Source organism: Entelurus aequoreus, linkage group LG06, assembly GCF_033978785.1.
Source record: "Entelurus aequoreus isolate RoL-2023_Sb linkage group LG06, RoL_Eaeq_v1.1, whole genome shotgun sequence".
Lineage (NCBI taxonomy): Eukaryota > Metazoa > Chordata > Actinopteri > Syngnathiformes > Syngnathidae > Entelurus > Entelurus aequoreus.
The window spans coordinates 12,637,912-12,661,981 of record NC_084736.1 but is presented as its reverse complement, the minus strand read 5'-3'; the positions used below and the strand labels follow the sequence as shown (position 1 = coordinate 12,661,981).

General features: G+C 39.4%; 1 protein-coding gene across 2 annotated transcripts in view; it reads right to left on the bottom strand.

Moving 5' to 3' along the window:
* Window positions 1-6,889: 6,889 nt before the first annotated feature.
* The window catches only part of atp6v0a1a (ATPase H+ transporting V0 subunit a1a), a 31,457-nt gene continuing 14,276 nt past the window's right edge, over window positions 6,890-24,070 (bottom strand). Inside the window, exons 11-22 of one of the 2 annotated variants that reach the window (XM_062050004.1) lie at window positions 20,220-20,370; window positions 19,991-20,130; window positions 19,721-19,887; window positions 19,537-19,627; window positions 15,914-16,032; window positions 15,622-15,838; window positions 15,429-15,536; window positions 15,252-15,359; window positions 11,504-11,521; window positions 11,121-11,238; window positions 8,001-8,172; window positions 6,890-7,349 (exon numbers count right to left, since the gene is read on the bottom strand). In XM_062050004.1, the coding sequence (XP_061905988.1) occupies window positions 7,256-7,349; window positions 8,001-8,172; window positions 11,121-11,238; window positions 11,504-11,521; window positions 15,252-15,359; window positions 15,429-15,536; window positions 15,622-15,838; window positions 15,914-16,032; window positions 19,537-19,627; window positions 19,721-19,887; window positions 19,991-20,130; window positions 20,220-20,370 (1,503 nt within the window). In that variant the 3' untranslated portion in view covers window positions 6,890-7,255. The remainder of the gene's footprint in view (window positions 7,350-8,000; window positions 8,173-11,120; window positions 11,239-11,503; window positions 11,522-15,251; window positions 15,360-15,428; window positions 15,537-15,621; window positions 15,839-15,913; window positions 16,033-19,536; window positions 19,628-19,720; window positions 19,888-19,990; window positions 20,131-20,219; window positions 20,371-24,070) is intronic. The other variant, XM_062050005.1, reaches the window with a different exon arrangement.

Sequence of the window (24,070 nt, the reverse complement as noted above, 5' to 3'; positions counted from 1 at the left end):
CTAGGGGTGGGGACGTATCAAAAAATAAATGAAAAGCACTTTTCGCGGAAGATTATCCTGAAGCCTTATTGGTATTTCATTATACTTTCTGAGAAGTACAAACCCCGTTTCCATATGAGTTGGGAAATGGTGTTCGATGTAAATATAAACGGAATACAATGATTTGCAAATCCTTTTCAACCCATATTCAGTTGAATATGCTATAAAGACAACATATTTGATGTTCAAACTCATAAACGTTATTTTTTTTTTGCAAATAATAATTAACTTAGAATTTCATGGCTGCAACACGTGCCAAAGTAGTTGGGAAAGGGCATGTTCACCACTGTGTTACATGGCCTTTCCTTTTAACAACACTCAGTAAACGTTTGGGAACTGAGGAGACACATTTTTGAAGCTTCTCAGGTGGAATTCTTTCCCATTCTTGCTTGATGTACAGCTTAAGTTGTTCAACAGTCCGGGGGTCTCCGTTGTGGTATTTTAGGCTTCATAATGCGCCAAACATTTTCAATGGGAGACAGGTCTGGACTACAGGCAGGCCAGTCTAGTACCCGCACTCTTTTACTATGAAGCCACGTTGATGTAACACGTGGCTTGGCATTGTCTTGCTGAAATAAGCAGGGGCGTCCATGGTAACGTTGCTTGGATTGCTCCAAAACCTGTATTTACCTTTCATCATTAATGGCGCCTTCACAGATGTGTAAGTTACCCATACCTTGGGCACTAATACACCCCCATACCTGGCTTTTCAACTTTGCGCCTCGAACAATCCGGATGGTTCTTTTCCTCTTTGGTCCGGAGGACACGACGTCCACAGTTTCCAAAAACAATTTGAAATGTGGACTCGTCAGACCACAGAACACTTTTCCACTTTGTATCAGTCCATCTTAGATGAGCTCAGGCCCAGCGAAGCCGACGGCGTTTCTGGGTGTTGTTGATAAACAGTTTTCGCCTTGCATAGGAGAGTTTTAACTTGCACTTACAGATGTAGCGACCAACTGTAGTTACTGACAGTGGGTTTCTGAAGTGTTCCTGAGCCCATGTGGTGATATCCTTTACACACTCATGTCGCTTGTTGATGCAGTACAGCCTGAGGGATCGAAGGTCACGGGCTTAGCTGCTTACGTGCAGTGATTTCTCCAGATTCTCTGAACCCTTTGATGATATTACGGAGCGTAGATGGTGAAATCCCTAAATTCCTTGCAATAGCTGGTTGAGAAAGGTTTTTCTTAAACTGTTCAACAATTTGCTCAGGCATTTGTTGACGAAGTGGTGACCCTCGCCCCATCCTTGTTTGTGAATGACTGAGCATTTCATGGAATCTACTTTTATACCCAATCATGGCACCCACCTGTTCCCAATTAGCCTGTTCACCTGTGGGATGTTCCAAATAAGTGTTTGATGAGCATTCCTCAACTTTATCAGTATTTATTGCCACCTTTCCCAACTTCTTTGTCACGTGTTGCTGGCATCAAATTCTAAAGTTAATGATTATTTGCAACAAAAAAAAGTTTATCAGTTTGAACATCAAATATGTTGTCTTTGTAGTGCATTCAATTGAATATGGGTTTAAAAGGATTTGCAAATCATTGTATTCCGTTTATATTTACATCTAACACAATTTCCCAACTCATATGGAAACGGGGTTTGTGTTTTCGGATTCAAAACAGAATGTTAGATGAAAGCCGACATTCCTAACAGACGTTTTGACTGAAAGTGCACTTTAAAGTTTGCTGGAGATAAAGCAGCCCAATGATCATGTTTGCGGAGCGTAAATTTGTGGGGGCCGCTTTTGCAATCTGGCCTGGGATGACACTCTGGGACATTTCTAAGAAAGTTCTAAGAAAAGAAGAGGACTCGTGTAAATAGTCATAATAAACAGCTTTATTATGACTGGAAGCTAATAGGAAAGAGTCCCCCCCACTCAGACCCCCCACAGGACCTGATGTTCCTCATCATGGACTTGTACTGCCTTGGCCTCACAAGGAGTCAGCAGGAAGACAAATTGGTGTTTATGAGACCTTTTTACGTTCAACCCTCACCTCACAAACGCTGCTCATTTTTAGAAACTGCAGTGGGCCAAATAAAAACAACAAGAAACTGCATGAAAGTGTTTTTGCCAGAAGCGACAAAGTGGATCCTTCTGTTTGGAACCTGAACAGCAAATAATTGGCTCAAAGAGGCTGCAGTGATGCGTAAAAAGAAATACAAATCTACATCCAGTGCCAATTTCAGTATATATACTGTTTTTTATCAACATCATTTTTTAATGGAACAGGCTGACAACCTGAGCGACTTACTACACGTCCACAGGGAGGTGAAAGGCTGAACAACAGCGACACCGAAAGGCGTTTTAAAGTATTGCAAGGCCAGGACTCTTTAGAGCAGGGGTGTCAAACTCAAATAGAGTGGGACAAAATTTAAAACTGAACAAAGCCGCAGGCCAAGGTTGAACAAATTAACCTTTTAATAGGGACCCAAACAAGTTTTGCATTGAATATTGAACAAGCAAGGCTTATATAACTTTATAGTGACATGCAAAATCGAGTTTCAAATAATAATTAAAAAATATCAATGGCATATCAAGTAAAATGTGAATAAAAATTGAATGCCTCTTTTCTATTTGCAGCCTTCTGAGGTAAATATCAAAATAAACTTTTTCCACAGGCTAATAATAAATTTGAAAATAAAATAACAATAATGAATGAATCAAACATTCAAGCCCTGAAGTAGCAAGAGAAAGTGCATGAATAAAACATTAATTATTGCTCAGTTTGCTACACTAAATTTGCTTTAACACTGAATATGGAACAAGCAACGCTTATATAACTTAATAGTGCAAAATCAACTTTCAAAAAACAAATGAAAAAACATCAATGGTATATTAAATACAATTTCAATAAAAAATGGAATGCCTCTTTTCTATTTGCAGTCTTCTGAGGTAAATATCAACATTAACTTTTTCTACAGGCTAATACATTTGAAATAAAATAATGAATAAATCAACCATTCAGGCCTTTTTACTGCTCATTTTGCAACACACTCATCTAATCTGATGTGCCCAAGCCAGATACCTGCCATCTTTTCTGGGATGCTAGTTCATTAAGTGGGCGGGGTTTGGTGGTAGCGGGGGGTGTATATTGTAGCGTCCCGGAAGAGTTAGTGCTGCAAGGGGTTCTGTGTATTTGTTCTGTTGTGTTTATGTTGTGTTACGGTGCGGATGTTCTCCCGAAATTTGTTTGTCATTCTTGTTTGGTGTGGGTTCACAGTGTGGCGTATATTTCTAACAGTGTTAAAGTTTTTCATGCGGCCACCCTCAGTGTGACCTGTATGGCTGTTGATCAAGTATGCCTTGCATTCACTTATGTGTGTGTGTGTAAAAGCCGCATATATCATGTGACAGGGACCCGCACGCTGACGTGACGACAGGTTGTAAAGCACGCTAAAGGCAGTGCCTTTAAGGCACGCCCCCAATATTGTTGTCCGGGTGGAAATCGGGAGAATGGTTACCCCGGGAGACTTTCGAGAGGGGCACTGAAAATCGGGAGGGTCGGCAAGTATGAATATTAGCGGTGAATGCGGTGTTACAGCTGTATAATACCGGCGGGCCAACTCTAATGTTAATTTGATATTGCCTCAAGGGCCAAATTTGGCCCGCGGGCCAGAGTTTGACACACATGCTATAGATAGATAGTACTTTATTAATTTCGTCAGGAGAGTTCCCTCAGGAAAATTAAAATTCCAGCAGCAGTGTACAGAATGGAGATATAATTTAAAAAGTAAATAATGGGGGTATAAATGGAAATAAAATGGAAAATATTACAATAAGAATAAAAAATAAAAAGCAACAATAAGAATAAAAAAAATTATAAAAAGTTTTTATTACTGCATCAATAACATTTTAAGTAATAAAGCTCAGTTTTATTTACTTAACACGTATATTAATAATTCAACAACATAAGTAAATATTTATATGGCAATATATAAGAATATCTCACCAGGGCTTATTTATAACAATACAGTGGTACTTTTTATTTATTTTATTTTATTTTTTAAATTACATTGAATATCATCCATTTCTTTCCTCAACACTGTCCTTCACACCACCATGCTTGGAGAAACAAAGTGAATCTCATCGCTAGCTATAAGCTAATGCTAGCGTGTAAAACAATTTTTTTTTTTTGGTTGGATTTTATAGGGTTGACTGCGCCAACTAGTGGTGTGGAGGCTCCTCACCCAAATTTCGCTTGTAACCCCAAGCAGTTATCCTCAGACTGTGGTACGCAGGCTCCATCTAGTGGTACGCCAAAGAATCACTTGATTAAAGCAGTGTTTTATGTTCCTATTTTCCAACACAGTGTTACTGTTCAAACTGTTTGTCAGAATAATTGTATCGAAGTTATCACAAAACTTTTGTTGTCATGAGTTCCCGGCGAGCAGCCAGAAGCTGTCTTTGATCTTACCAATCAAAAGGCTTGTAAAACTCCACTGTGTACGATGGGAAGCGACATGAAGGTGTCGGTTTCTGTGATCTATCGTGATCCACAGGAAGATCTTGTCTTGACCCGAGATCTACAAAGTGGAGAGGAAGCAGGACCTGACGCAGCTCCTGGCACCTTTTTCTTTGAACTGTTTTGTGACCAAGGGCGACAGCTGTTTACGACCCCTCTCCCCTTAGAAACAGCTGTTGCTATGTAATCAGGGAAAGCCCAAATAAGAGAGGAGGCGTAGAATTCTCTTGTCAGAGCGTGGTGGAAGACTGTACAAAGAGTACAGCCCAGACGTTTCTCCTCAATGAGCTAAATTGTTTAATTCCTTGCTTCTTGTCTTGTTTAATAGATGTCATCGGTGTTTGAACCTGACGCTGCTTGTGACGTTATAGAGTGGCCAATAATGTTAAATTAACTTGTTAAATAAAACATCTGCCTTGGTTTTTAATGACTACTTAGGCCTACTATGCTACTGTATTTTAATGTTGGTCATTATGGTGGCACTTGGAGAGCAAAGTGTTTTCTGAGGTGGTACAGTTAATCCGCCGAAACTACCCAAAGAAAGGTGTGCCAAGCGTGTGGCGTCGTATTCAAAAAGACTTGGAGGCTGTAATTGCTGCCAAAGGTGCATCAACAAAGTATTGAACAAAGGCTGTGAATAATTATGTACATGTGATTTTTTTTAATTCTTTTTTTTAAAGTTTTGACCAATTTTGCAAAATTAAAAAAAAATACTTTTTACATTGTCCTTATGTGTAGAATTTTGAGGACTTTTTTTTTTTTTCATTTTGGAATAAGGCTGTAACATAAAATGTAGGAAAAGTGAATACAATAAGTTACATAAAATACAGTTTGAGAACCCCTGACCTAAAGCAAGAGAGACAACTTGTTAGATTTAATTAACATTTTTTTTTAAAAAGCACTAATATTAAATCAAATTGAATGTTACTTTATATATTGTGCGTCCAGAACATAGTCGTTTTTATTCCATTAAATTTTCCATTTCAATTGCTTTCTAATCAATTTAAATATGCCTGCAATTGTTTTATTTAATTTAAAAAAAAACATACAGCAGTTTTGTAATTATTTTTACACAAAATTAATTTTATTTATTAATGATAAAATATTAAAACCCTCAATTATTGCAGTTAATTTGTTACAGACATGGCCAAGATGAATTAATTTCCATCAAAGTAGGAATGCATCCATCCATCCATTTTTCTACCGCTTGTCCCTTCAATCATTGTAAATCAAATATTTTCATAAGTGAGCGCACGAACATACCTGTTTACGAAATTCTTAATATATATTTTTGAACATTATGAGAGCCCACTAGACATGAATAGAACACAGTTTAACTCCAACATAGTAATGCTGCAGCCAATCAGTGGCCACAATACTGAGCATCGTGCTGTGATTGGTTTGGTCTCATCTAGTGGCAAATACTACTGTAGTATTAATATTTTTAGTTAATTTAGCTATGTTTAAGCTTGAATTTTAGGACCCAAAAAAAGTGTAGAATATGCTTTTAAAAAATACAAAACAATTAGCAACGTGGCAAGGGACAACATCTTATTCATCTTTATCTTATTTTTATTGGATTTTTTTGTTGCATTTTTATAAAATAATTCAAAATTAAATAAGGAGGAAGATCCTTCTACAGCAAATATCAGTGTTTCCCACACATTCCTTTATTTGTGGCGGCCCGCCACGAAAGAATTAAGGCCGCCACAAATAGATTTTTTTTTGAATTTTTAAAATTTTTTTGTCCTGTCCAGCTTCTCAGGCAAATCATATAGTTGATGTAGATGCCCATATAGGCTGTTCAGATTTACTTTACAAAAGAGAAATGTAAGATCAAGATTTTTGGAACTCTTTGTTCAGTGGATCAGATGTTTGATGAAGCTCTGTGTCTATCTACCACCACTACTGTTTTCTGTTTACACCTCTGCCTCTGTTTCACTTTATGTTGCTGGTAAATAATATGGTTGTAGTAGTAGGCTAAAGTTAAATTATTTAGTATGCACTAATTAAAGGGGCAGAGCTTTAAGAGACATTTTAGCTTTTATATTTTTATAAGATATTTTTTGTGAGAACCACAATGAATAAATATATTTCAGTGAATAACTTATTGTTCAAATCTGTATATAAATATGTACATAGTGTTGTAATTATATTGTAAAATGGATGGATGGATGGACGTTTAAAACAAAACTGTTATTATTAATTAGTAAGTATACATTTTTTGAGCCTTTTTAGAGAAAATCATATTGTAGTAAATTATGCAAATTACTCGATGTCATGGTGACCACGCCCATAGCCACGCCCCCACAGGTATCTTGGCAGTTTATGGGAAACACTGAATATGTTATTTATTTAAATCAGGAAATAAACCAAAACCAGCTTTTCCCACATTTATTGGTGAAAGATGATCAGACAACACAAGACGTATGTATGATGGATCTGCATTAATCATATATATAGCTTACCATAATTTGCAAAGAGACGGACATATGTTTTAATGCACACTTTCCCTTTTGGACCTTCATGACTGATACATGTTTGTGGTAATCATTCACCGTGAGGAACTGTTTGCATAAATAATATACAACTACAAAGTCATTAAGACGACAACACACACACACACACACACACACACACACACATGCTACATGAATCCTGCTCTGAGAGATGAGACTTTTAGATCCTAGAAAGGTGAGACGTTTAAAACAAACACAGGTTGGACACACACCGGAGACGGCACATCAGTCTTCAGAATTTCCATCCAGGATGCTTACGAAGGTGAAGGGGAGGAACTTAAAGCCCTGACCGCAGTAAAACTTGTTCTGGAACTCCACCCTGCAGGCACAAGATGGAAGAACCACACAGAGTATTTCTTTAATTAAGAACCTCTAAAGGCTTTAGTGGCCACATGTGTGGACAGCACCTTTTAGCTCTTATTTCCAAAATTGTGTACACTACTGAATTGGGGTCTTATGGCCACTTATGTGGACACTTATACTGCCATCTGGTGGTGTCAGACGAGTATAACATACAATGGAATTTGGAAAAAAAGGTGTAAAAATAAGAATGAGCATGTCACTAAACATGAAGTACACGTTTGTGTACTTATGGACTAAGTACATCATATCAAAAGATGATTCTTAGTTTTTATCTTAATTAGGGTCCAATAAACCCAAATAGCAAAGAGAAATTAAAAAAAGCATGTAAAAAAACAGCTTGGGCCTTAAGAGGTTAAAAAGGACTTAGACCACTTGGAATCTAAAGCCCTACTTCCTCTCTGGGAACTGATCTTGCTCTATATTTCAAAATTGGTGATGCTAATTAGCGCGTTGACCTTTTTAGCTCAGCAGACAGGAATAACTAAGGAGGGTGGGGGGTGCAAATCTTAAAAAAGCAGTAGTAAAAAGGTGCAAGTTTGCGCACAGTTGTAATGACAAGGAGTGGCCAGCAGGTGGAGACAAACCGGACAGGCGCAATGCAGCTTACCAGTGCAGCCTGAGGGCGTGCAGGAAGGCGGACAAGCCCTCCATGATGAGCAAAATGGCCACTGTGAGAATGGCGAAGAAGTAAAAGACGATGAACACCACGAAGAAGCCGCCCAGGCCGCGCGTGGACAGGCCGATGTGCATCACCATGGACCAAAGCACCTCGGCCAGCTCTGCAAACAAAGACGTCGTTTTTACATTATCACAGGTTGCATTTTGTTTTACCGCACCCTAATTTTATATCCACCGTGAATATCACTGGACATGTTGTACATTTTCTCACGCATTTAGTGGATGAAAGCACAATTAAATTAATTAATTAAAATCCACTGATGCTTCTTTTTAGACTTAAATGCACTTGTCCCTCGCCACATCATGCTTTACTCAGCTGCAATTGTTTTTATTACATTATTGGAATGGTTTCACAAAATTATATTATGTCTTCTCATTCAACATTGCTTTAAAAAAATGGGTTTTCTTTATTTTCATGACTATTTACATTGTAGATTGTCACTGAAGGCATCAAAACTATGAATGAACACATGTGGAGTTATGTACTTAACAAAAAAAAAAGGTGAAATAAGTGAAAACATGTTTTATATTCTAGTTTCTTCAAAATAGCCACCCTTTGCTCTGATTACTGCTTTGCACACTCTTGGCATTCTCTCGATGAGCTTCAAGAGGTAGTCACTTGAAATGGTTTTCACGTCACAGGTGTGCTTGAAGCTCATCGAGAGAATGCCAAGAGCAGGGGTCACCAACGCGGTGCCCGCGGGCACCAGGTAGCCCGTAAGGACCACATGAGTAGCCCGCAGGCCTGTTCTAAAAATAGCTCAAATAGCAGCACTTACCAGTGAGCTTCCTCTATTTTTTTATTTTTTTTATTTACTAGCAAGCTGGTCTCGCTTTGCCCGACATTTTTAATTCTAAGAGAGACAAAACTCAAATAGAATTTGAAAATCCAAGAAAATATTTTAAAGACTTGGTCTTCACTTGTTTAAATAAATTCATTAATTTTTTTACTTTGCTTCTTATAACTTTCAGAAAGACAATTTTAGAGAAAAAATACAACCTTAAAAATGATTTTAGGATTTTTAAACACATATACCTTTTTACCTTTTTAAATTCCTTCCTCTTCTTTCCTGACAATTTAAATCAATGTTCAAGTAAATTTATTTTTTTTACTGTAAAGAATAATAAATACATTTTAATTTAATTCTTCATTTTAGCTTCTGTTTTTTCGACAAAGAATATTTGTGAAATATTTCTTCAAACTTATGATTAAAATTTAAAAAAATTATCCTGGCAAATCTAGAAAATCTGTAGAATCAAATTTAAATCTTATTTCAAACTCTTTTGAATTTCTTTTAAAAATTTTTGTTCTGGAAAATCTAGAAGAAATAATGACTTGTCTTTGTTAGAAATATAGCTTGGTCCAATTTGTTATATATTCTAACAAAGTGCAGATTGGATTTTAACCTATTTAAAACATGTCATCAAAATTCTAAAATTAATCTTAATCAGGAAAAATTACTAATGATGTTCCATAAATTATTTTTTAAATTTTTTCAAAAAGATTCGAATTAGCTAGTTTTTTTCTTCTTTTTTTCGGTTGAATATTGAATTTTACAGAGTCGAAATTGAACATAAACTATGTTTCAAAATTGAATTGTAATTTTTTTCGTGTTTTCTCCTCTTTTATACCGTTCAATTAAGTGTAAATATCATTAATTATTAATAATAACATAGAGTTAAAGGTAAATTGAGCAAATTGGCTATTTCTGGCAATTTATTTAAGTGTGTATCAAACTGGTAGCCCTTCGCATTAATCAGTACCCAAGAAGTAGCTCTTGGTTTCAAAAAGGTTGGTGACTCCTGGCCAAGAGTGTGCAAAATGGTAATCAGAGCAAAGGGTGGCTATTTGGAAGAAATTAGAATATAAAACATGTTTTCAGTTATTTCACCTTTTTTTGTTAAGTACATAACTCCACATGTGTTCATTCATAGTTTTGATGCCTTCAGTGACAATCTACAATAGTCATGAAAATAAAGAAAACCAATTGAATGAGGTGTGTCCGAACTTTTAGCCTGTACTGTATATATCACTACACACAAAACTTTCGGTTCGGTACGTACCTCGTTTTAGAGGTCACGGTTCGGTTCATTTTCGGTACAGTAAGAAAACAACAACATATAAATTTTGGGGTTATTTATTTACCAAATTTGCAACATCTTCCACCAAAAATATTTTTCTTAGTGTAATATTTGATGTGAAGTAATGGGAACCTTGGATAGGTCAATAATTCATAATAACATTGATTTTAAAACAATATTATGTTTTGAGCAATGACAGTTTGAAAGAAAAAAAAACAGTTTTGTTTTATTAGTCAACATTGCAACTTTTTCTAAATTACATTTAACCTTTAAGCTTTTTTATTTCACTTTTGTTATGTTTTTGTTTATTTTAATAGTATTTTTAGAATGTGCCGTGGGCCTTTAAAACATTAGCTGTGGGCCGCAAATGGGCTCCGGGGCACACTTTTGACACCCCTGTTATAGATAATAAAAAATTTAATCTGATAAATCTATGGATAAAAAGCAGAGCCTGGCGACGCATGCGCGTTTATCATAACTCTCTCGCTCTCTGTCTCTGCCCCTCCCTCACCAATGCTTCTGCGCACACAATTTGTTTTGTTTTTAACCCCTTCTTAACCCTGAACATACATTGAAAATACATGCAACCCTAACTCAAAATGCCAGACATTTGAGGCATTTAAGAAACTCCGCCCTGACAGCCCCGCAAAAGAGGACATGTCCGGTGAGATAAGAACGACATTTTGTTGCATTAGCTCGTTGTAGTGCAAGATAATTGTTGGGCTGTTAATAATAATAATAATAAAAACAGTGCAGTTTTATGGAAACACATTTTGGTCTTTAAAGTGTAAAACACCAAAAGTATGTGTGTATTTTAGACACAACCCATAAAAAAAACAAACGACTTTATTAAAGTAAAAAAAAAAAATGCCTGTAAATTTGATGCTTTATCAAAATACAGAAAAATACCTTTTTGTGGTGTAAACAGTAAATGTGAAAACGTTTGGTTTGAGCATGTAGGACTTACGTGCGTGGGCCAGACTGAGGGCCCAAAGCCTGAGATAGGAAGCCGTATTGGAGATGCAACCCAGGCAGTATTCGATGGTGTGTATGGCCTGGTGCACGGCCAGGTCTGCAAAGTTAAACTGAGGGACAAGAGGTGCATGTCAGTGGGAAACAGAGACATTACTACCGGCTCCCCCTTAAAGCCCTTTTCTCGATCCGACACCAGCCCTTAAATTTAACACCTGAAATGATGGCAGACCTGTAAGCTTGAAGCGCTACCCTGCATCATCCTACACCAACACACAGCCACTAACATGTCAACACAAAGCTAGAGCGACAACACGAGGGGTGGGTGGGCGGCGACACATGCACAGACTAAAGAGATGTTAGTGTTTCAGGTCCTACCTCTTCCTCCTCACGGGCCTTGAAAGCAGACGACAGAAGGCAACGCTTAATTATACACAGACACAAACACACGGATGGACACACACACGTGCACGTCAGAACACAAGGTAGTCATGAAAGAAAGGAGGTTACACAGTGAAAAAAAAAAAGGGGGTAGATTCAAGAAGAGTTAGTGGGCGGCCGAGAGTGGAGTCGGCTCTCTTGGTTGCTTTGTTGGGTCTGCTCCTGTCTCTGGCCATGCTCCCTCCACCCCATGTTTCTTTCATTTTTTATTCATAGATGTATGTAGAAGTGGCTGGTTGCATCAGATCTGCTCTTTTAATGTCTTTAATGTCCTTTGTGTTTTTTGATGTTTGATGTTTCCCTTTTACATTATGTGTGCTATGGCTATGAGTTGTTTTTTCCCTTGGCCTTAGACAGATTTTTTTCTCTCACCCCCCCCCAACCTCCGCCATTGTTTACCTGTATCTCACCTTTTTTGTAAGGGGCGCCGGAAGTTGGCAGACCCGTCAGCGATCCTGTTCTGTCTCCCTGTAATGTTTGTCTGATCTTGAAATAAATAGTCCAACGAGCATGGATCTTTTCTACAGTGGAGCCTTAAAAGGAAAATGTGCCTCCTAAAGGGGAATTTGTTTTTTTGGAATTTTGCCTATCGATCACAATCATTACAAAAGACATGACGGATGTTTACACACAGGCTTACAATGAAGCCTGTGGGAGCCGGCCTATTGTGCTTATAAAGCCCTTAAAAAACATCCAAACACCTCCTTTAGGGTTTTATATACAGTACAGGCCAAAAGTTTGGCCACACCTTCTAATGTCAATGGGTTTTCTTTATTTTCATGACTATTTACATTGTAGATTGTCACTGAAGGCATCAAAACTATGACACCTGAGAAGTGAAAACCCTTTCAGGTGACTACCTCTTGAAGCTCATCGAGAGAATGCCAAGAGTGTGCAAAAGAGTAATCAGAGCAAAGGGTAGCTATTTTAAAGAAACTAGAATATAAAACATGTTTTCAGTTATTTCACCTTTTTTTGTTAAGTACATAACTCCACATGTGTTCATTCATAGTTTTGATGCCTTCAGTGACAATCTGCAATGTAAATAGTCATGAAAATAAAGAAAACGCATTGAATGAGAAGGTGTGTCCAAACTTTTGGCCTGTACTGTACATGATGTAAGTAAATATGTAATGTAGTAATGGGCACATTATTAATAAAATGTAAGATTTACGTATTTTGATCATTTTAGGCATACGCGACGCATTAATTTAAAAAACGCATCACGGCGTTCGTTTTTTTTAACAACATCACTGATTGTTGGCTCTGATGAAGTCATAAAACATCACTTACTGTACAATGTCTGCTGTCATTAGGATGCCGACTGATAGGATGTTCTTATATTCCCATTTAGATGAAGAATGACTCATAATTCTCATGAAAAAAAGGGTGTACGTTGGGGTGACCAAGCGTCTTTTCGTGTCGTTCTTGCCATTCCTGGGTCTAAATTGAACGTCAAAGTGTACCAACTTGTCGGAATACATCCTCGTCTTTCTACTATCCAGGTGAGAGGCCATATTTATTATCTACAATAAGGTTTGACGAGCAAGGAAACAAGAAAGCAGCTGATCATGTCAACATAGACACACAAGCTTATGATCACGGGGCCGCTATAAATAGTTTGACTGCGCTAGCGCTTATAATAACAATATCACTAATACTTGGTTAATATTCAAGTCATGAGATGTAAATGGAATATTGTTGGCACTTATTGAATGTTTTTATTGGGTTTTATGGGCGGAATAGTGGACCTCCAATTTTTATTTACGAGTTAGAATGCATTAAAAAAATACATCCTTCATGTATTTCAGAATGAACAATTTAAAAAAAAAAGTGCAGTTCCCCTTTAAGTTACACTGTAAAGATGGCAAAGAGGATGTGTATGTATTATTTGTATCTCCATTATTTCCCATGATGGGGAGTGTCTTGTGTTGTGCGTTAGAGAAACTTGTTTTTATTGAGGGCCACATCGCAATTATGGCTGCTCGTGGAGGGCCGCTTGTAATAGTGAATCTATATGAATTGAAACGTATACCGTATTTTCCGGACTATAAGGTCGCAGTTTTTTTTCATAGTTTGGCCATGAGTGTGACTTATACTCAGGAGCGACTTGTGTGAAATTATTAACACATTACTGTAAAATATCAAATATTATTTAGCTCATTCACATAAGAGACTGGACATATAAGATTTCATGGGATTTAGCGATTAGGAGTGACAGATTGTTTGGTAAATGTATAGCATGTTCTATATGTTATAGTTATTTGAATGACTCTTACCATAATATGTTACGTTAACATACCAGGCACGTTCTCAGTTGGTTATTTATGCCTCATATAACGTACACTTATTCAGCCTGTTGTTCACTATTCTTTATTTATTTTAAATTGCCTTTCAAATGTCTATTCTTGGTGTTGGGTTTTATCAACTAAATTTCCCCCAAAAATGCGACTTATACTCCAGTGCAACTTATATATGTTTTTTTCCTTCTTTATTATGCATTTTCGGCCGGTGCGACTTATACTCCGGAGCAACTTATAGTCCGAAAAATACGGTAAAAGCCTCAAAGCACAATTTGCATATGCAAGTGATTTTGTTTTACCAACAATTTGATGGATAACTTGCTTTGAAATCCTAAAGCAAGCAGATATTACAGTACCATAAATTCCGGACTATAAGCCGCTACTTTTTTTCCTGACGGAGCAGCTAATTTATGGACAAAAAAATGTTTTCCCTAAAATTTTGTGGGTGAGGCTTACATCCCGGTGCGCTCTATAGTCCAGAAAATACGGTATTTATTAAGTATAACAAAAATGCTTGTTGCATGATCAGATCATATTTAAATGTAGAACTTTCGCTGTTTTGTAAAATACTTTTTTTTTTTTTGTCAAAAATTGGAACAACAAATACATTTAGCCTTTCACAGGCCACGTTAATGATATGGCAGCTCATATAAAATGACGTGGCGGTCCACATTGAATGACGTACCTGGCCAGAGAGTATTAATAACAATGATGGTGAATTAGATTCATATAGCGCTTTTCGGGACGCTCAAAGCGCTTCACGGTGAGAACTCCATACTCACAAGTTGTGGTGGTAAGCTACGTTTTTAGCCACAGCTGCCCTAGGGCAGACTGATGGCAACGTGGCTTCCAATTTGTGCCTCCAACCACCACCAAACATTTAAAACAAAAAAAACAAACACACCACAACACCAAACCACCACCAAACTAGCACTGGGAGCTAGTTGACAGCCACAATGACGTGCGGGCCCATTTCATGAGACGGTCCACGAAGAATGACGTGGCTGGCCACATTAAATTACATGCCGACCAACAATTATAATGTGGAAGGCCACATGAAATGGCCTGCCAAACCACCTCAATAGTGTTGTGGTTATGTGGTGGCCCATATTAAACGATGTGGCGGACCATATTAAACGATGTGGCGGACCATATTAAACGATGTGGCCCCTGGGCCGTGAGTTTGACACCTGTGCCTATGAGGTTCCAATGTGCAGTATTCTGAAGGTTCTTATGTTACACTGTAGCAAGGTAGGGAAACATAAGAACCTTCATTCATAAAATATGCTTTTGTTGGCCTCAAAGGCACACTGGAATGAGGTTTCTGTTTCCGAATAAACTATTAAAACCTCAATGACAAGACACCGACACGTCCATTTCACCTCAGGCTCGTCCTCGGAGTGTTGCGACAGCTGGTCGTGCTGGATGATCTCCGCCTCGTCGTCGGTGGGCCCGTTGCCCACCCTGATGCCGCCAAAGTTCTGCATTCCCTGTCGTGCAAAACGCAGGACTTAGGAAGGACAACGAGTGATGAAGATGCGAGTCTTAGCGCAGCTTACGAGGTTTTTGCGCCTCAGATGCTGTCGCCGCAGGACCAACGTTTTGACAATTAACATGCAGGGAACGCACGCCAAGGCGATGATCACCAGGAGGCACTGCAGGGCTTGCTGCAGATTTCAAAACAAATATAAGACAAATTAGCTGCTTGTGCTTACAGGGGTATAAAAAAAAAACAGGATTACTTAAACCGACCTGTCCAGGATAGAGAGGTTTGACGGTGGGGTCGCTGTAGTTGAAGAGGAACATGTTGATGAAGGCGATGAGAAGACTCGGAGCGTCACGGGACGTCCGGGCGTCGTATGACAGCCACTTGTAGAAGACGAGCAGCACTAGGTAGCCGAAGAGGCTGGCCATAAAGACGATCTCAGGGATGAACCCCAGGTAGATGTTCAAGGGCTTATTGAAGTACCTGAGGAGAAAGTCTGTCAGTGAGATCGGACGAATGGGGAAAAAAAGAAAAAAGAAGACACTAAGAGATGCTCACTGGTGGTTGAAGAGACTGAGGGTGACTCCAAAGAGCATGTGGATGACTCCCACGATGACGGACATCTTCATTTTGAAGGAGTTGAGGAATGTCAGCTTGTTTTTCGCAATATTCCAAATCTGACGGATAAGGACAGTGAGTGTTTAGGGTCCTTTAGGAATACACTTTATGAACAAGCCTTGAGATACACTTTCTGATCAATTAACAAATCAGAGGTTGCAATAGAGCCCTTCTTAGTTAACCCCGGAATCTCAAAAGTTCCCATATTAGGCTATGTTCTAACTAGGGCTGCAACTAACGATTATTTTGATCGTCGATTAGTCAACAATGATGTTAACGATTAGTCGACTAATCAGATAAAGCGTACACATATTTAATGGCAAACATTTTTCCACACACTACTAAATGCAGCTTAAGTTATTTTAGGCATGTGCTTACTAACAACAAAGATGACTAATTCATTCATAAATATTAGGGATGTCCGATAATGGCTTTTTTGCAGATATCCGATATTCCGATATTGTCCAACTCTTAATTACCAATACCGATATCAACCGATACCGATATATACAGTCGTGTAATCAACACATTATTATGCCTAATTTGGACAACCAGGTATGGTGAAGATAAGGTCCTTTTTGAAAAAATTAATAAAATAAAACAAGATAAATACATTTAAAACATTTTCTTGAATAAAAAAAGAAAGTAAAACAACATAAAAACAGTTACATAGAAACTAGTAATTCATGAAAATGAGTAAAATTAACTGTTAAAGGTTAGTACTATTAGTGGACCAGCAGCACGCACAATCATGTGTGCTTACGGACTGCATCCCTGCAGACTGTATTGATATATATTGATATATAATGTAGGAAGCAGAATATTAATAACAGAAAGAAACAACCCTTTTGTGTGAATGAGTGTGAATGAGTATAAATGGGGGAGGGAGGTTTTTTGGGTTCGTGCACTAATTGTAAGTGTATCTTGTGTTTGTTATGTTGATTTAATAGAAAAATACAAAAAAAACATACCGATAATAAAAAAAATGATACAGATAATTTCCGATATTACATTTTAAAGCATTTATCGGCCGATAATATCGGCCTGCCGATATTATCTCTAATAAATATGTTATTATACTGTAACTGTCCTGCTCAATCCGCTGTTACAAACATTTAAATGACTAATAAAATGTCAATTTAAAAGAAAGGAAAGGAAAAGTGTTAAAAAAACAAATTTTTTTGGTATTTAAATAGCAGCAATGAAAACAATACACAAAATCTCACTTCCTCAAAAAGAAAAGCATTTTGTGATGTTTAAAAAGCTGCACACTGATATATTGACTATTGGCAGTTTTAGAACTCTAATAGACTCAATGTGTAGAATAGTATTTGATTAATTATTAAAATGTTGGCTATTATGTTCAATCTTGTTTAATCATATGATACATCTGCATTGGTGCCTGTCAGTCTCTCTAAAGTTAAAGTTAAAGTACCAATGATTGTCACACACACACACTAGGTGTGGCGAAATTATCCTCTGCATTTGACCCATCACCCTTGATCACCCCCTGGGAGGTGAGGGGAGCAGTGAGCAGCAGCGGTGGCCACGGCCAGGAATCATTTTTGGTGATTTAACCCCCAATTCCAACCCTTGATGCTGAGTGCCAAGCAGGGAGGTAATGGGTGCCATTTTTATAGTCTTTGGTATGACTCGGCCGGGGTTTGAACTCACAACCTACCGATCTCAGGGCGGACACTCTAACCACTAGGCCACTGAGTAGGTGGTCGTGTGTGTGCACGCGCGCGCTGTTAGAGTTTGTTAAAGTGCCTTATTTTACGAAATTGAAAATTGATGCTGCTTTCAAACGTACTTGAATTGATGTAGACAAAGTTTAGCTGGCGTTTGCTAAAATAATAGTTATTTTTCACACAACTTCGTCTCACTCTTGTTAGCTGGCTAGCAAGGTAGAAGCTAACAATCTTACAGAGATTGAATTGTGGCCAAGCACGGATTGAATTTCTAATTTGTGTCAATGGGCGGGCTTATTTGAGATACGAGTGGTTTGAGCTACGAGCTCGGTTGTGGAACCAATCGAGCTTGTAAGTTGAGGTACCACTGTATATGTAAAAAGTGCACAAGGGCACATAAACACAGCTCATTAGTAGGGCTGGGCGATATATCGATATACTCGATATATCGCGGGTTTGTCTCTGTGTGATATAGAAAATTACTATATCGTGATATTCGAGTATACGTTCTCAGGCAGTTGCTTTTAGCTGCGGGCATTACACTGCATGCGTTTCTCCCTCTTTCTTGTCTCTCCTTCTCACAGAGACTTAAAACAAGCACACCTTCTTACACACGTCACATGTGCAACGTCACACGCTCCCACGGAGCAGAGAGGTAGCGACATGGTAACATTAGCTGTGATGCTAACGGTGTGGTGCGAGTGGTAATACGAGAGAGAGAAGGTGCGAATCTGGTAACAAATGGAGGAAGAATTAATTCCCAAGAAAAACAGCACGGAGTCCATCGTCTGGCGGTGGTTTGACTTCAAGCGGGAATATGTTCAACAATTATGCGGCAAAAGCGTTGCTCCAAAAAGTAGCAGCACTGCTAATATGTAGCATCATTTGAAAAGTCACCAACTAGAGAATAAGGAGTGCTTCAAACTCCGCATGTCAAGTTAAGTTAAAGTACCAATGATTGTCACACACACTAGGTGTGGTGAAATTTGTCCTCTGCATTTGACCCATCCCCTTGTTCACCCCCTGGGAGGTGAGGGGAGCAGTGGGCAGCAGCGGTGCCGCGCCCGGGAATCATTTTGGTGATTTAACCCCCAATTCCAACCCTTGATGCTGAGTGCCAAGCAGGGAGGTAATGGGTCCCATTTTTTTTATAGTCTTTGGTATGACTCGGCCGGGGTTTGAACTCACAACCTACCGATCTCAGGGCGGACACTCTAACCACTAGGCCACTGAGTAGGTGTCAACATCTCCGTTCGGTGCCACACCAACAAAATGCCGAAGCAACTATTTCCACATCAAAACCGTAGAACATATACTATTTGATATGCAGCTCATTTTTATGTGACACTTATTGAAATATCTTGTGTGACATCATGCACAAAAGTGCACTTTATTTGTTTTAAACTATTTTAGTGGCGTTCTGTACAAAAAGTGCACTTTAATTTAGTGTTGTTTTGATATGTCATCTTAATGACATTATGCACAAAAGTGCACTAATAGCTTGTTTTAAAATGTCTCTGACAATCTTGCACTTTCTGTTTAGAAATGACATGAATGTTTGTGCCACTGCTTAATAACCGTTTAATACAGTTTTGGTAAATTGACTTAGTTGTGATTTCCCTCTCTGCATGAAAGTTTAAAATGAGCATATATTAATGGAGTATGAACAAGAATGTTTTAATGTAGACACATAGAATCATCATCCTGGTGTGATTATATGCATCAAGTGTTCATTCAAGGCTAAGGCAAAATATCGCAATAATATCGTGAATCGTGACATGGCCTAAAAATATCAAGATATTAATAAAAGGCCATATTGCCCAGCCCTACTCATTAGACTTAAAGCTAAAGACACAACATAACAGTGTGTACCGGGTCAATGCCAATGGGGTAGGGTCCTTTGAACACGCCGACTACTACCGGGTCCAACTGCAAAACTGGGGTGCTTTCGAGCAACTCAAATCTTTAACACAAAATAAAATAGAAAAATAGAATAAGAAATCATGTTGAGGTTAACAATGTTTGCTTATTGAAAAAGCTCGGCAGCCGCGCTTACGTCCAATTGGCTCCCAAACGGGGGTCAAACATGGGCCGAACGCTCCAGCCCGAGCCAAAGATGTTGAGCGACTTGGAGAAGCAGTCGTTGTAGATGATGCCCGTGTAGATGGAGAAGATTCCCATCAGCAGGATGATGTAGCGGCCGGCGAACACCATGCTGAACATCTGCAACGGCACGCGTCGTGTTCAAATTTACGGGAGGAGTGGGTCGTGTCGCGTGACGGGAAGAACAAATGAGACGAGGGGGTGATGAGGTGGCCGGTGATACCTCGTTGTCGTTCTTCTGAGCCATCAGGCGGCTCTCCCGCAACACCAGATAGAGCGCGGCGCAGGTCATGAGCACGCCGTGGCCCAGGTCGCCAAACATGACGGCGAACAGGAAGGGGAAGGTAATGATGGTGTATGGTGCTGGAGTGGCATCGGATGCAGGGGTGAGATGGCGTGGGAGAGGACACTCGTCATGACGAGGAGATAAAAGCACACACAAAAATTCATACCTGGGTTGATCTCGCGGTAGCTGCCGATTCCGTAGGCGTCCACAATGTTTTGGAAGCCCGAGGTGAACTTGTTTGTCTTGTTGTAAGTGGGTGGGGTCTGTTTGCTTTGCATCCTGTTCAGGATGGAAGGCACTGTGGAGCCACTCTTCTCCTGGAGGCACGAAAAAGCAGATTCTGGTCAAGCAAGTACACCATTTTTCCATAAGGTGGGTAGGTAGTAGAGATGCGCGGATAGGCAATTATTTCATCCACCCGAACTAACATTTTATCAAAACCACAACCGCCCGCCCGTTGTTATATATCTAATACAGACGATGCAAGGCATTAGTGAGGTTAGAAAGCTTTTGCCTGTTAAAGAAAGGAGACTGATCCAATGCAGCAGAGACATTCAATGCGTGCCACGCATTAATATCTCTTGGCCACGCATTAGAGGCTAAGAGATATTAATGCGTGATAATATTATTTATCATTATTATAATATTATTGTCATTTCCATTAAGAAAGTGTTGACTATTATTGTTATTTTTTTTCCCTGGTCTTTAGTATTCCCTTTTTTAGTTTGTCGCGTACCCCGTTTGCTGCCGGCGTTGCCATCTTTTTATTTGTTTCTTCTTCTTCTTCTGTTGTGTTGTGCTGTGTCACGCCAAATTTCTTCCCCCTACAAAACCCCCCCCATTTACTTCCGTGGTCATGTTTCCTCTTACGTCATTGACAGCGATCGATAGCACTTCGGCTTTGACTGCCCGTCGCTGGAAGGATACTTTGTCTTTGACAGCTGCTGGAATCTGAAGAAATCGATTGGTTTTTTTTGGTACAGGCTCAAAACAGGACAGTCGCGTGCCGGTTAAGGACCCCCGGCAACTTTGTGACTTTATTGGACGCAGCCCCGTAAGTAAATGGGGGGGGGGAAGATTTTTGTAGGGGGAAGAAATTTGGCGTGACAGCTGCAGCAGTGCCTGATGAATAATTGCCTGTTTTAAAGAGTGCTGCTCGTTTTTCGTATGTGGGTAACAACATTTAACTATGTATATATATTTCCAAATTGGTTCAACCGCCACTCGCCCGAATCTATTTAAAATCTATTTTTTTCGTCATGCATCCGCCCGACCCGCGGATTATCCGCGGACTCCGCGGTTGTGTCCGCAAACCGCGCATCTCTAGTAGGTAGTTCTTTATTGCCATTGCACAAGTACAACGAAACTTTGTTTTCAGCACAAACACGTTCAAGATTAGACAGTGTACAGCAAACCTGGGCAAATTAAGGCCCGGGGGCCGCATGCGGCCCGTTAAACTTTTCAATCTGGCCCGCCAGATATTCCCAAATAATTTTTTTTAGATCTTTAAGATGGAAACTGTAGCTGCCATTATGATGTGCAGTGATGTTTTCAAATTACCGTAAATCTTGAGCTATACAAAGTATTTCAATGGTTAGAATCTGCGCTTTTGCATGATATCCTAGTTACTATGGTCATCTACGTCACAGCAGCTCAGACGAGGCACCAGGCAGTGTGGGTGGGGAGCGTTTCCACAGTGTTTTTCAGAGCGAGCCTGAAATGCGGGTGTCAGGGACAGACGCGGAGGGACATTTTTACAACAAAGTTCTAAAGTTTAGTGATATATCAGATATCAGATTCTAGGTGTTTTTTTAAACTTCACGTTCATATTTTGCTGCATTTTTGTTGCACTTTGTTTTATTGTAAAATATGTCAATCGAGAAGGGAGTATGTGACGTTCATATGTTGTCAATATTCAGTGTTTTATCCTTCATAGTTAATATTGTAAATCCCACGTTCTTTATTTTCATGTACATTTTGGGTGTCTCATTCAGTAAAAAAAATTTAAAATTCCATTCCGTTTTTTAAGGCGGTCTTTCATAACGTTTTTAGCATTCAATCAGACATTATTGTGAGGTTTTGGATTTGCGTTCCTAAAAATAGATGTACCGGCCCCCGGACAGATTTTTTCCTCTAAATTTGGCCCCCAAGTCAAAATATTTGCCCAGGCCTGGTGTACAGGGTTACAGAACAGGGGCCGTACTTATCAAGCTTCTTAGAGTGCCATTTTACACTTAAGTCCTGAGAATTTGCGAAATTAAGTCCTACTCTCAAACTTAAGAATAAAAGCTTTTTATCAATGTTCTTAAGTCTAAGAATCACTCCTACTCTCCACGATATTTAAGAGACCTTCAGAGGTGTCTTAAGTGGTTAGGAGTTGCCAGCAGGGGATGGCACTGAGGCGAGAGAGACGTGCGCGAACGTTCAGGGAACGGAACAATGTTTTTTTTTTTGATGACGAGCAGCTGATCAAACGGTATCGTTTAGACAGAGCGGATATTATTTTTGTCACAGATTTAATACTTTTCGATTCCTTGTTGATTTCTGCATGTGTCTGCAGTCTTAAGTCAACTCTTAGCAGACTTCTTAGGAGTAATTCTAAGAAGCTTGATAAGTACGGCCCCAGGAACGCTGATGGCTCAAGGCGCCCCGTAAAAGATGGGGAAAAAGATAAACGCTGGGGAAGGATGAGTAAAAAAAATACAATCTAGACTAGTCTGGAGTGGGGAAAAAACCTCCATAGCAAAGCACATATACAAATTACAACAGCCATCTCGAGACTAGCAACAGAGGGGAGGGAGTGGGGGCCACGGTGGCAGGCTGCAGCTCTTCAGGCACTGCCCATCCGTCCATCACCCCTAAGGGATTCGCGTCAAGGGCGTTGGGTATGTGTGTGTGTGGCGTATATTTTTGTGGATGCATGTGTGTGTGTGAGCCTGCCGCGTGTCTCTGTTCCGCGGCCTTGGTGTCGTGCGGTCGCTAGTCAGTCCAAAATCAACAACAGGTGTGTGTCGATGAGAAACAAGAGGGGAGTTTGTTGTGTCTTCGCCGCACTGTCCTTCGGGAGAGTCTCGAAGCCGGGGAGACAATCCAAGTTAGAATGCTTTGTATGCGAGTGAAAATTAAATTTGCTTTTCACTCTAAATTGTCTATGACTGGTCCTCAAAATACATCCTGCGGGGCAGACAGATGTTACACAAGAGTGTCCACAGTTCTTCCCGCATCCTCCAATCATTTGTGGCAGCTTTGGTGTACTTTGAAGACTGCCAGCAACTTCCAATTTGTCGACAAACCAGAGCAACGCTTACTTTATTTACCATGAATTGATTAACGTGGACCCCGACAAGTTGAAAAACGTATTCGGGTGTTACCATTTAGTGGTCAATTGTACGAAATATGTACTGTACTGTGCAATCTACAATTAAAAGTTTCAATCAATCAAAAGAAACTCCAATCAGCAGATGTCCTGTTGTCATAATTCAGAATAGGTGGATATCTTCACGTCTTCGACTGAAAGGGTCGCCAGGCATGCGGCACTCCTTCTCCCAAGAGGCCGTCGTGTGTCCAGCAACAACCGCTCTGTCACGACAAACAGGTTCCCCCAAACCCAAGATCTTATCAATTTCGTTGAGGCCAGTTAAGTACTTCCAATGTTTAGATTCGGAGAGCAGTGCAAAAAGAGGCAACAAGAAAGTTAAGACAAGACAAAGAAGCAAGCAAGAGAGATAAGGGAGAGGAAAGGTGCCAGTGAGAATGCTCTAATTATAGCTTAGGCGTATATTTACCAAAACCGCAAGGTTTATGTAACAAGTTAATCTATTGTATTTGATAGTCATTTCTGACCACTCATGATACTTAAAATGCAGGTATGGAAAGTTGGCCGCAGCCACAGCTGTTCATGTTTTTAACGTGTCGCTAATTAAAGACCTGGGTGGTTATTTGCTTTTGTAGACCACACACTCACCGACTGAATCGAGGCGTTGACCGGGGCGTTCACGGTGGCTCCACAAGTAAATA